This window comes from Oryzias melastigma, linkage group LG9 (genome assembly GCF_002922805.2).
Source record: "Oryzias melastigma strain HK-1 linkage group LG9, ASM292280v2, whole genome shotgun sequence".
Taxonomy (NCBI): domain Eukaryota; kingdom Metazoa; phylum Chordata; class Actinopteri; order Beloniformes; family Adrianichthyidae; genus Oryzias; species Oryzias melastigma.
The window spans coordinates 3,821,370-3,833,443 of record NC_050520.1 but is presented as its reverse complement, the minus strand read 5'-3'; the positions used below and the strand labels follow the sequence as shown (position 1 = coordinate 3,833,443).

Sequence of the window (12,074 nt, the reverse complement as noted above, 5' to 3'; positions counted from 1 at the left end):
CAATTAATATCGTGTGGGCGATATGACGATACATATCATGTGGGCGATATGACGATACATATGTGGGCGATATGACAATACATATTGTGTGGGCGATATGCCGATACATATGGTGTGGGCGATATGACGATATATATCGTGTGGGCTATATAACGATACATATCATGTGGGCGATAGAAAAGTGTCTATCGTCCTATTTCTCTTCTGTTGTTTATATCATTTATAACCTATTTGATCCATTTTTACACCAAATATATCATTAAATAGGTCGAGACAACATCGCAGGTGTCACTTCGTCAGCGTGTACACAAAAAAACTGAATATAATTGAAAATAGAGACAATTTAAAAAGAGATTCTTCCCAAAGAAACTCCGTCTTGTGGATCTGCAATATAAAGCTGCTTTACGTTCTTGCGCGGGTTTTAGGATAATCTTTATGTTACTTAACACGAGTGCAGATCGATTGACGTGGAACAGACCGAAACTCCGATGCAAACAGCCCAAGAAGAAACCCTTTCAGCTAAAGAGGGATACGTCTATGATTTGGTTACATTATGGATTCAAGACGTCAGACGCGGAGCAGAAGACTGCGATGTGTAATTTATGTTAGGAGGCTATTCCTCCCATTCATAGTAAGAAGCCCAATTATTTCAAATAAAGTGTTTCCATTACAGCTTTGTGAAAAATGTCTATTTTGATTCGCCCCAAAAACCATCTCGTCTAAGCGCAAAAACTTTTTTTTTTTCAAAAAATTAGAGTTTTTTTCAAAATTGTGGCGTTTCCATTAAGAGAATTTATTATAGAAAATAAATTTGTGAAATTTGAGTTAATGGAAACACAGCTACTGAAGCAAGGAGCTTGTGGCCACACCCAGCGTGTTTTCTACGTCAAAAATACACGATGTGAATAAAGAAATACTTAGAAATGCAAATATAAGCTTCATTTTCTGTGTTAATGTTCATTATCAGAAAAATACCAAAGAAACATTTTACAAACACCAGATTCATTGGAGTGGGCTCTACGTTTATATCAATAGAGGCTTTTTTTTACTTTATATGGGCTACTTCTCACCCACCCCTTAAAACTTGTGACCAATCAGTAAACGTGTCTTGTTGTCGTGGTTCATGAATGAGGTGAGCCGCTGCTGCTTCACAGCTACAGAAGATGAGTCAGCATTTCCTCCAGTCGTCGTTTTGTTCTTTACCTGTAAAGCTGCAGAGCATCATGACCGCTTTCAGTCTGGAAGTTTCCTTGAATAAAAACATATTTTGGAATGGAAAACGGTCGCAGGTCAGATCTATGATGCTGCACACAGCCTCCGAGAGGAGGATCTGATGGGGGATTTGATCAGTTCTGGAGTCGTCTTCTTCCTAAAGTCACGGCAGCTCTCTGAGATTCAGGGTTTTTCTTGTTTTTAAAGCTAGAAACCTGAAACTAAATCTACAGATTTGTTGTTCTATATAAGCACAGCTCAGCAGAAGATCCAGTCACAGCTACATTCAAAGTACTGCATCTGCAATAAAGTTGGAATAAAAAAGTCTAATAAAAGTCTAAATGACATTTTACGGCCCTCCGTTCTGAAGTGCCATCCTCCCCTGGAGGCGGCTGGAGAAAGTCGGCCTAAAACTTTATGGAGCCTGAGCAGAGAGAGAGTGCGGCTTACAGGCGGCCGCGCCGTCGTTGTCCTCCAGGCTGAAGTACGGCGGCACCGACGAGCCCAGGCCCTGCGGCAGGTAGGCGGTCCCGGGGTAGAAGGAGTGCATGCGGTACTGAGAGGACACGCTGTGGCCGGACAGGCGGCTGTCAGTGTGAGGCATCTGCTTCAAACACAGAGGAGACCCGCTTAGTTCAACAGTTAACAAGTTATGATGATTAGTCACCAGAGAAAAGTTGAAAATCTTTAATAATAAAGAAAAATAACACAGCCCTCTTTTCAGTTTTATTTTGATCTTTTACTGCGCCACAATGTCACAAGCTTAAATAAAAGACCTCAAAATTAGGCTTTTTACCACCAGTAATGGGTTAAAAATATGGCAAATAAACTCGATGAATTCATCATTAATTAATCGAACAAAAAAATGAATCGCTTAATAAATACAATTTGAAACGTTTATATTTTTTTACTTAAATGTCACAGATTTATCTGGAAAAGCTGCTAAGTTTAAAGTTCAGACAATTATTCTGAATTAAATTGATAAACTTAGAGGAAAACGTGAGATTACAACAATAAAACGTTTGTCATTTCTCCTTCAACAGCTCGTTGACGTGGACTAGATGAGAGGATGCTGATTGGCTGAAGGCCATTTTTAGAAAAACAATATCGATTTTTTGGTTTATTGACTTTCTATGGCCGCCACACTTTCTTTACTCGCTTCCTTCACTTGGTTGATGGCGATTGGTCACTCCTGGTTCACAACCACTGACTGTATGTTAGAACTGGACCGAGTGATGTCACCCAGAGTTAATGGTTTATTCCAGCTCCAACCAAATCAAGTCAATTCAGTCACCTGGTATTTGTGGTACAGATGCTCGTATTCAGTTGGTCTGAGTTTCTATGGCAACCGCTCTCCCCAGGCACAGCAGTAATGCTCCAGCACGTTTTCAGAAAACTCCCGTTAAGATAAACATGCTTCACGCGGCCAGTGGTCGGTTCAAATCCTCAGAGGTTACTTCCTGCAGGAGAAGTGGCGTTTTAGCGAAGGATTTTGAACTTTTAGATTCATTTCTTTTCCTCGTGTTATTGACAGGTTAACACAGATCAGCTGCTTAGATCCACAGACTCCTGGTTTTCCTCCAAACCGAGCCGGAGTCGCCTCTCTGTGCCCCCCCCCCCAGTGAAACTTGCTCAGCAGCAAGGCCGCCGCCTCACCGAAGGTTTTCAATTTCATTTTTATGGAATTTGATTTCTGTCAGCCTGTAATATGTCACCTGTATTGTCCACCCCATCAGCTCTGCGACAGCTTTATAAACTGTTATTTAAGCGACACTCGGCTGCAGCGTTAGGCTGTGAAAAATACCACAGAGATGGAGCCGCGGGCTGACGGAACCAGAACCGTTCCAGACTGCAGCACATTCATGAACGCTGCTAAAACCACATTTCTCCTGCTAACCAAAGCGGCGGGAGAAACTTGCTGAAGTCGCAGATATTTGTCTTCTTTATAACTGAGAAGATTCTTTCAGGTGAATCTGAGACGCTTTTATCTACAGTAGAAATTAGGCACAAGTAAAACTCAAGACGTGTTTTTGTCACAGAAATGAAGCTGAAATGACGGAAAAATGTGGCAGCAAACCAGGGCTGAAACGATTAGACTAATTTAGGAGTCGATTAGTCATCACTCTATATTGTGTGGAGTCAGGTTGGAATATTTTTGGAATATTTTGGCATTTATTACGTTTTTTTTTTTTTTACAACAATTTGGAGTTCAGCTAAAATTTCAGCTAAATGTTTTGGCTAATTTAGGATTTTACTTTACATTTTTTAGGGTAATTTGGCATTTGGAATTTAACTAATATTTTTGCTGGCTATCAGCTTCAGCCTCTTCAGCTGTTAGCATCAGAAATTTCAGCTATCAATTTCAGAGTTTTCAGCTATTAGCACTAGCATCACATTCAGCTTGCGGCATTCACACTAGCATTTTCACAGTTCATGCTATACATCTAGTTTTTAGTTAGCTTAAAGCTAATGAAAATGAAGATGTGTGTTTTAAATCCACTTTGTGCATGACCTGATTAATCGACTAATCTGAAAAAATAATCGGTGATTAGTCTGCTATTAAAATAATCGTTTCTGTCAGCACTACAGCAAACGGGGAGAAACCAAAGATGCTGAAGTTCTGACATCAGACTTTATCACCACGGCTGCAGCTGCGCAGACGCTGGAGTCTGCGCTCCATATTAATCTGAACCAAAGGAGATTTGGACTCACTAATGTTCTGACAAATATCTGCATTGAGATCATAATAATAGAGGATGAGGAGGAGCTTCTTCCCACAGACCATTCAGGTCCTTAACAGGAACACCTAGAACCTGGTCTGACTGGACTTCCTGTTCTCCAACCAGACTTCTTAACATCTTCTGAAGGTTTAGACCCAGACGTCCTTACAGGTGGAAACTGTGTTACGGGCCACGCAGATGACCCGCACAAAATATGAAGGTCATAAACTGCTCACTGAACTGGAGAGAGAAAATTATCATTTTATCTACGGGTATGCTGCGGGCGACTAACATTTCCTGCTTTTCTCCCTTTTTAAAAATATACTTTTCCTCTCTTTAAGATGCGATGTCCCAAAGCTCTTTGTTTATATAAACATTCTGAGACTGTTTCATGTTCAGGAATATCTTGAGTTCAAATATCTCATTAATGCTTTTATAAATGGACCTCAGTGAGCAAATATTTTGAGTGTTTATATGAGTTAATAGGTTTTGAAATACTTTATACATGTTTTATTAAATATTTTTTAAAGCTTTAAAGAAATAAGTGCAGGCTTTTATCTCGCTTTCTGTGGTCGATTCCGTTTGCTTCATTTGATTTAAGTCTTGTTTTAAACCCAGAAGATAATGACGGAGAAAAGCTGCATGATTCATTAAAGGCTTAATAAACTATTGTCTTTATTTTAGTCAGCATAGAGCTGAAACACTTCAAGTTTAAAGCTAATGAGGGTTCAAATGTGTTTTACATCCACTCGATGCACGGCCTGATTAGTCGACTAATCGTAACAATAATCAGAGATTAGTCGACTATTAAATAATGTTTTGTGGCAGCTCTATGCAGGTATGTCAGATGCTTTCACTGAGGCCCTCCTCAGAGTTGGGCCTGCAGGCCTCATCCGATGCAACCCCCCAAAGAAACCCTCCAGACGCCGTCAGAGAACCACCACAGATCATTCATGCTTCATTAGTGTCAATAAAGAAGATGATGTTTCTGCACAAACCAGAGACATTCTGAAGCTGAGAAGATCAACACACAGTCTGTCTGCAACATACATGTCAGGCTCAGTTTGACCCAGAACTGCATCTGCACGGCGCTCCCTGTAAGTCAGAAGAAACGCGGTACGCCGCCGTTTCCTTAAGAGGAAATCTTCCACGCTCCAGCAGCACTAAGTCCCTGGAGGGGGAGGGGGGTCCTTACCGCCCTGAGAGGACCCGGCTCCTTATCTGGCACCATCTCCTGTCTGGAAGCTTCAGCACCATCATGCCATCATCCTCCACCTGCATGACAGCCAAGCAGCGCTGAGTGCAGAGCAGAGCAGGCAGATGGCGTTCCGGCGATAAGCAGCGCATTGTTATGGAGGGATTCAGCCAAAGCTACAGATCCCGCTCAAATAACACCCAGAGATCACCTCCAGGAAACTTCTCCTCTCTGAGCAGAGAAGACAAGCTGCTTAACGGTTGGAAGACAGACTCCGCCCCAGCAGCGTTCACACAGTCCGCTACATTTCAAATAAACGCTCCAACATATTTCATCCTTCAGAGATACTTTGTTTGTGGAGCTCATCTTCAAATAATCAGCTCCAGATATTCACACACGTGCAGAAGTCAATTTCAGGAGGCGTGTTTCAGCCTGACACCGCCACACAGAAAATCATAAATCACCGCGGCGATGGCTAAATTATGCTAAAGGGAGCTAACTGATTAGCATTAATGTGCTCACTTTCTTCCCGGAGCGCTCAGGCGTGGCGGCTCGCCCGCTCGCCTGTCAGACAGACAATACCATTAACCTTTGCAGTTTGGGCTCGGCGGCGTGCTGCAGCTTTGAGGCGCTGACCCCAAAACGAGATGTTACCAACCTGGGGGGGGGATCAAAATGAGCTGCAGGCAGAGCATGCATCAGGAAAGTTTCACCTTAAAACTCCTAGACCACTGTGGGGGTGGGGGGGGGGTCTGCTGCCTCAGCAGATAAAACTATCAGAGTTTACATGTGGGGGGGCTTCAACTCTGTTCAGGCAGCAGGAAGAGACGCATCACAATAAACCCGAAGATGAAATGCAGATTCTTTATGAGGCGTTTTATTCTGAAAGTCCTTTCTCCTCCTTCCTGTCCTCACGACTTCCTGTTCAGAACTGTTTCAGAACCGGGCAGACGTGCGAATCTCCATAGTTAAAAACAAAAAACGTTAGCTTGTTTATAACTCAACTCTGCGGTGTATTTTAACTCAGGAAATACATTAAATTGGGTTAAAATGGAAACACTAAAACCAAAAATGAGTGTTGCTTCAAAATGTAACCCAAAAGTAAATCCCAACATGAATAACCCAAGAACTGGGTTAAAGAAAAAATGTGGGATTTGAGAATTCCAAGAGCGAAGAGGCCGTCTGGTTAGAAGATGATGAAGAAAACCAAAACGGGTCAGAACAGATCCCGCTTCACTCTGATAATCTGCTGGATTGTTAAGGAACTGGAGAAACCTCAGTTTACTATATTAAAAAAGATGACTTCTTTTTAATGTAAGTTTGTTTACATCCAGTTTATGACAATTCAAAACTGGATCTTATAATCCACACGTGTCAGAGTCACGGCCCGGGGGCCGGATCCGGCCCTCCGGGTAATTCTATCCGGCCCTCCAGATCATTTTATTTTATTGTTATTACACTCATTTCTAACTTATATAATTTTGCCTTTTTATTATTCATAATTAAGTTGTTTTAAAAATGTAGTTTTAGTGTTTTCAATAAATGTGTTCGGTCTGTTATCTAAGTGTGTTTTGGGTTTTGGCCCCCAGAGCAACTGAGTTTGACACCCGTTATAGTAAATTTATGGATGTTTAAAACAGCTGATTTATGGAATTATGTTCAAAAATAATAAAATGTTCTACAAAAAAGAATTCAATTAAAGTAAATGTCCAAATATGAAAAATCCTCTTTAAAAAAATAAAATGAACTTAGATTTAACCATTTGGTTTCAGAATAAAATAATAAATGTTAATAAAAAGGCATTATTAATAAAACAAAAGTGGTTTTAGAAAATAATCAATGAATCACAAACTCCTGAAAAGTTCCAAACAAGAACGTTAGAGCGGCGGTCCAACGAGGATCCATGACGTTTCCTCCAAACAGGAAAAAACTGAACCTCATCTTCTCAAACCATTTATATTTTCATCTAATTTTTCTTAAATATTAAAATAAAAAGAGATTGCTTTGAAAAAAATATTTTTTTTAGAAAACTACAGCAAACACAAAAAATGAACTGAAATGTTAATAAAGACTTCTTAATATTTAAGGCAAAAAAAATGAATCAATAAACTTAAAAAAATGAAAAAAATCTCTTTAAATAAAAACAAGCATTTAAACAATTTGTTTCTAAAAAGGATTTATAACCAGAAAACTCATGAAACAGTTTTAATAGATATGAACTCAAATTTACAGTTACCTTCAATGATGACCATAAGCTGATTCAATATTAAAGTGGTTTATTTATTCAAGCTTTATTTCAGTTTGTTTGAATATTTCTATAATATTTTCCAAACACCTCAAAGGTCATAAATGAGACAAAAATCTCTGTATTTCTGTAACAGAACAGAAAAGAAACCGCCTCCTTTCAGCACACACACCTGGTACTGCTGGTAGTTGTACAGGTTTCCATAGTACGAGGAATATCTTGAAGGCTGGTAGAAATTATAGTAGGAGGTTTCCAGCAGCAGGTCAGACGCTTCCTCGGGGGGAACCCGGCCCGCAGCCGGCGGGCTGGACGACGAGGCCGAGCAGCTCCCTCACAAAACACAAAAACATGAGCCAGTAATGAAAGTCTGGAAGCTTTTAGAGTCTTCAAAAAGAAGAATTTGGGAATATATTTAAAATAAACTGTGATAAATTGATAAAGATTTAAGTCAGCATCCAAGTGAAACTTGAGACTGTTTCAGGGCTGCAGCTCTCTGACTGTCCAACAGCACCACCTGCAGGCCACAGGCGGAGTGGCAGAAGCCGAACCTGCAGATTGTTCCATCAGGACGAACAAAGCGGAGGAATTAGAATTACTCACTATCTGCTGTTCTGTTCTTATCTGCAAGGCCACATTCTTCTCAGGCAGACGCCGATCTCTTGGCTTCACATAATGAAGACACTGTGCACCAGCGCAGCCACAGATAATGTCATTTACAGTATCTGCAGCTAAAGCCTGTCATCAGTATCAGACAGTCCCAGACTCCTTCTTTCCCCCACAGTCTGCAGCCAAGCAAAAACCTGCAGTTCACACTTCCACACAGAGTGGAGCACAATGTGAGCGGCCTTGACCTTTGCTAAACGCTCGCTCCAACGTGCGCTCTCATGCGGGGAGGGAACACCTTATCAGAGCCTGCATGCAACCTCCTCTGAAGGGACCGGCTCGGGGCGTCATCCGGCTCTTTAGACATCTACGCTTGACCCGTCCTTAAACTACCTGATGCCTTTAGGACATTTCAGAGGCTCTCAGTCAAAACTCTAAATAAAACAATCAGAAAATGAAGGAATGTTTCATTGCAGAAACTCAGTCAAAACTCTAAATAAAACAATCAGAAAATGAAGGAATGCTTCATTGCAGAAACTCTTCAAAACTTTTACAGAAGTCAAGAAAAACAAACAGAGGCAAAGAAAAAAATAAGTATAATAGAAATGGATTAAATACGTTTGTCTCCTTTTAAAGCATTTAGCTAAAGTCTATTTAAAAATCTCACATTTAATAGATTTACCGTGGCATGTATTGTATGTAGAAGTACAAATACATCTTTTTATCATAAAGAGTAATTATAATGGCATCTTTTACATGTTTATGCAGATGAATGTAGATGGATTTGTATCTCTTTTCATTTTTATCTTCCAATCAAATCATGACAATCATTTTAACTTTGACATATGAAAATGTATTTATCTATATTACTTTGGCTTTTCTTATTTCACATTTTTTCTTGTGATTGTTTTAAATAAACGATTTCCAATTCTAAGCAGGTAAAATGTGTTTTTTAAACCAGAAAAGCAGTTTGTTTAACATTTTTATTTCTCATCGTTCCTTTTGAACAGCTTCATTTTTTTTTACATAATGAATCCTGAAGTTGTTGGTTTTTACTGTTGCCGTGGACCCCAGCAGTTTTCATGAACGTGATCATTAAACAGTCATTAAGTCGGTTCAAACCTGCAGCAGCTTTTTTGAAAAGTGTTCAGATGAGCATCCTCATAGAAAAAGCGCTGTTACCATGGTGATTTCTCTCTTTAAACAGCTGTAATGCAGTTATCCTTCAGGGCAAAGTGTGGCTGAGCAGTCCTGGAAAATGAACACAGTCCTCTAAATGCTGAGTTTCACACTAAACTGTTTCATCAAATATCCTGAATTCACATAATTCTATCATTGTTTTCATTTACTGAGGATACAACACATAAGTTCTAGTGTTATTTGGACATTTGACCACTTTTTGTGGTTTTTCTACCTGAACACAAAGTCTTCAGCTCACGATTTGATGTTTTTGTATGAATCTGAAGGTAAAGTTTGGGATCAGAGAGACCCGAATGATGGGCTGTACCTGAGGCGGACAGAGGGGTGGGGGTGACGGCCGGCGCACCGGGTCGCCCCTCCATGGAGAACAGGCAGTCGGCTCCGGCTTCAGTCTTCACCATCACTTCAGGGTCAGCCTCTGGACTACAAATCCCAAGCTCCTCCTCTTGAGCCTGCTGCCTCCTCAAGGCGACCTGAGCAGAGACGCTTTAACCAGGTTTGGCTTAACGCAGCGTTGAGAGGAATACACAGAAACACCTTTAAGGACAGTTTATTTAGAACCTCTGTGTAGTTTTTCAGGTTAAAAAACAAGTGAACATGAATGTATTTATTATTTATTTACTAGCAATAATTAACACATCTGTCGTATTCATAAAATGAGGAAATATTTACAGGATCCTCAAAGAGAAGAACGGAACGATGGAAGAAGGTTCTTTAGGACGGCGGTTTTCTGGATGTGGTCAAAAACATCTTCTAGCCCAACCACCACCACCACCACACCCTCAGGAGAGGAGATCAACAGTTGTCTACACAGAAAATCAGTTTTGCTTTAAGTTTATTCACATTTAAATAAACTACTTTAGTTTAATTTAAAATTCAATGATAAATGTGTCTGACTCTAAACCAAAGGTCTGCAACCTTTAACAGTAAAAGAGCCATCTGGGCTCGTTTTCTACTGATCAAACTTAGAAGGAGCCACAAAGTCTTATTTTGATACTGCTGTCCATTCATTAAAATGCGTTATTTAATGATAATTATGAATTGGGCTGTTTTGTGGCATGAATAAAAACATAAATGGGAACAGAAACTAGCATTTTTTTCAACATGTGAAATAATGGTTTACATTTGACAGAAGCTCGTATGATTTCCTTTCAAAATAAAAGACGCCTTGTGCCGGACAGGATCATGACAGTGCGGCTCTGGACAGCACAATATGCACATATGTGCTTTAAACTAATAAACAATCAGACTTTTTCACCAAAGTTTTGCTTATAATTTGAAATGTGTGTATTCTGAAGGAAGCTAAGCACAAACAAGAGCTCTTCAAGTCAGCAGAGATGTCAAAACCTCAACATAGTTTATCCTCCAGGTGCACCTCAGTCATAAACTTAAAAACTTAACTAATATAAATTAAATAAAGGTTCATTTAGTTACTCTTACTTGAAAAAAATGCCATTATTTTTTTAACCCAAACTGTAAAAAGTGAAACGTTGTATAAATTAACAAAAGTTCTGTGATTTGTTGCATTTAAAAATATTAGTTTTTATCAAATTAAACATTTAAGTTGAGTAAACTATCAACTACAACATGTTTTTAATGAAAACTGATCATAATAAATGTAACATATTGCAGAAATTTTGCTAATTGATCTATTGTTTCACTTTTTACAGTGCTAGGGGCCCCTATAGAGAGGTAAACGAGCCTCAGGTGGCTCCAGACGCAGGCTGCAGAACCCTGGTTTAACCGGAAACGAAGACTTTTACTTTGAAAACCATTTTAGCATCGTTTGATATAGAAACTGTTTCCTGGTAAAGTTTAAACAATAAATCGACCAAATCTGATAGGCAGGTGTACAGAAAAAAACAAAACTTTTTTTTTTTTTTTTTAAGGAAAAAAATAATCAAACAAAAACGCCCAAAATTATGACATCAATATCCCAATAAAATCGAGTTTGTCCTAACGTATTTTCTTTTCGCTTGCTAGTTTTAAAGTCAACTTTAAAGTCAACGTTTTGTCACAAAAATTTTAAAAAAATTCATTAAAAATGTATATTATTATTTCGAAACAAATTTTGACCTAAACATTTATGGTCTAATTAAAAAAATCAAATCAAACGAACCGGAACCTGCTTGTTCGTGGTTTAGAGCCGTGTTAGCTAACACTTTTAATGTGGCTAAAAATTTAGCGCCGCTAAAAATATGGATATTTCCAAACAAACAACAGAAAAACACAAGCAAAAGAATAAAAGTTTGCTAACGTGAATTCAGAAAAAGTTCTGGTCTGGTGAGAAGTGGCGGGAAGGCGCTCACCTGCGCCGCCATGACTCTCTGGCGCTCCGCGATCAGCTTGCATTTGGCGCAGCGGCAGTCCTTCCAGCGGCAGAAGCGCTTGTGGCCTTTCAGCGGAGACACGAAGCCGTGGTTCCGGCACCGGGAGCATTTGGGCATCCGTGGGGACCTCTGCGGGTCCGGACCGGAACCGGGGCCCTTCTCTTTGCTCATGACGGCCCGGAGACGTGAGCGGACTGCGCGCGGAGGGGCCCTGGTCAGGCGGGGTCACTTGTACCGGAGCAGGTGGGCGGGGTGGAGCAGCCCCCCTGATCCACAGACATAAAAAAGGTAAAATGTCATCTGAAACTTTATTGTCCACCAACGAAAATAGAAACATTCAATCTTCTGCTGTTTTCACTGTTTTGCTGTAGTTTAAAAGTAATACAGACGTCATGTAACTTTTACTGAGACAGTAATCTGTCCAAATAAATATCTAATTTAGAAAAAGTAAGTTTGTACACCTGCTGCTCTTCAGTGTCTCGTTCTCTCTTATTTCTTTCGCATTTAAATTATTTTAAAAAACATTTTTAAAAAACGTCGGTAACACTTTTCGTCCGTTTCTCTCTTTT

At 39.8% G+C, this 12,074-nt stretch overlaps 1 protein-coding gene and 1 long non-coding RNA gene across 3 annotated transcripts in view; one reads left to right on the top strand and one right to left on the bottom strand.

Annotated features, from left to right (window-relative positions):
* dmrt1 (doublesex and mab-3 related transcription factor 1) overlaps positions 1–12,074 on the bottom strand; it is a 37,814-nt gene extending 25,740 nt beyond the window's left edge. The window contains exons 1-5 of one of the 2 annotated variants that reach the window (XM_024275983.1): positions 11,967–12,074; positions 11,485–11,771; positions 9,483–9,648; positions 7,545–7,702; positions 1,663–1,819 (exon numbers count right to left, since the gene is read on the bottom strand). In XM_024275983.1, coding sequence (XP_024131751.1) covers positions 1,663–1,819; positions 7,545–7,702; positions 9,483–9,648; positions 11,485–11,676 — 673 coding nt within the window. In that variant the 5' untranslated portion in view covers positions 11,677–11,771; positions 11,967–12,074. Of the gene's footprint in view, positions 1–1,662; positions 1,820–7,544; positions 7,703–9,482; positions 9,649–11,484 lie in introns of both variants that reach the window. The other variant, XM_024275985.2, reaches the window with a different exon arrangement.
* The window catches only part of LOC112148698, a 6,040-nt gene continuing 5,621 nt past the window's right edge, over positions 11,656–12,074 (top strand). Inside the window, exon 1 of the long non-coding RNA XR_004948402.1 lies at positions 11,656–11,793. This is a non-coding gene — a long non-coding RNA (uncharacterized LOC112148698). The remainder of the gene's footprint in view (positions 11,794–12,074) is intronic.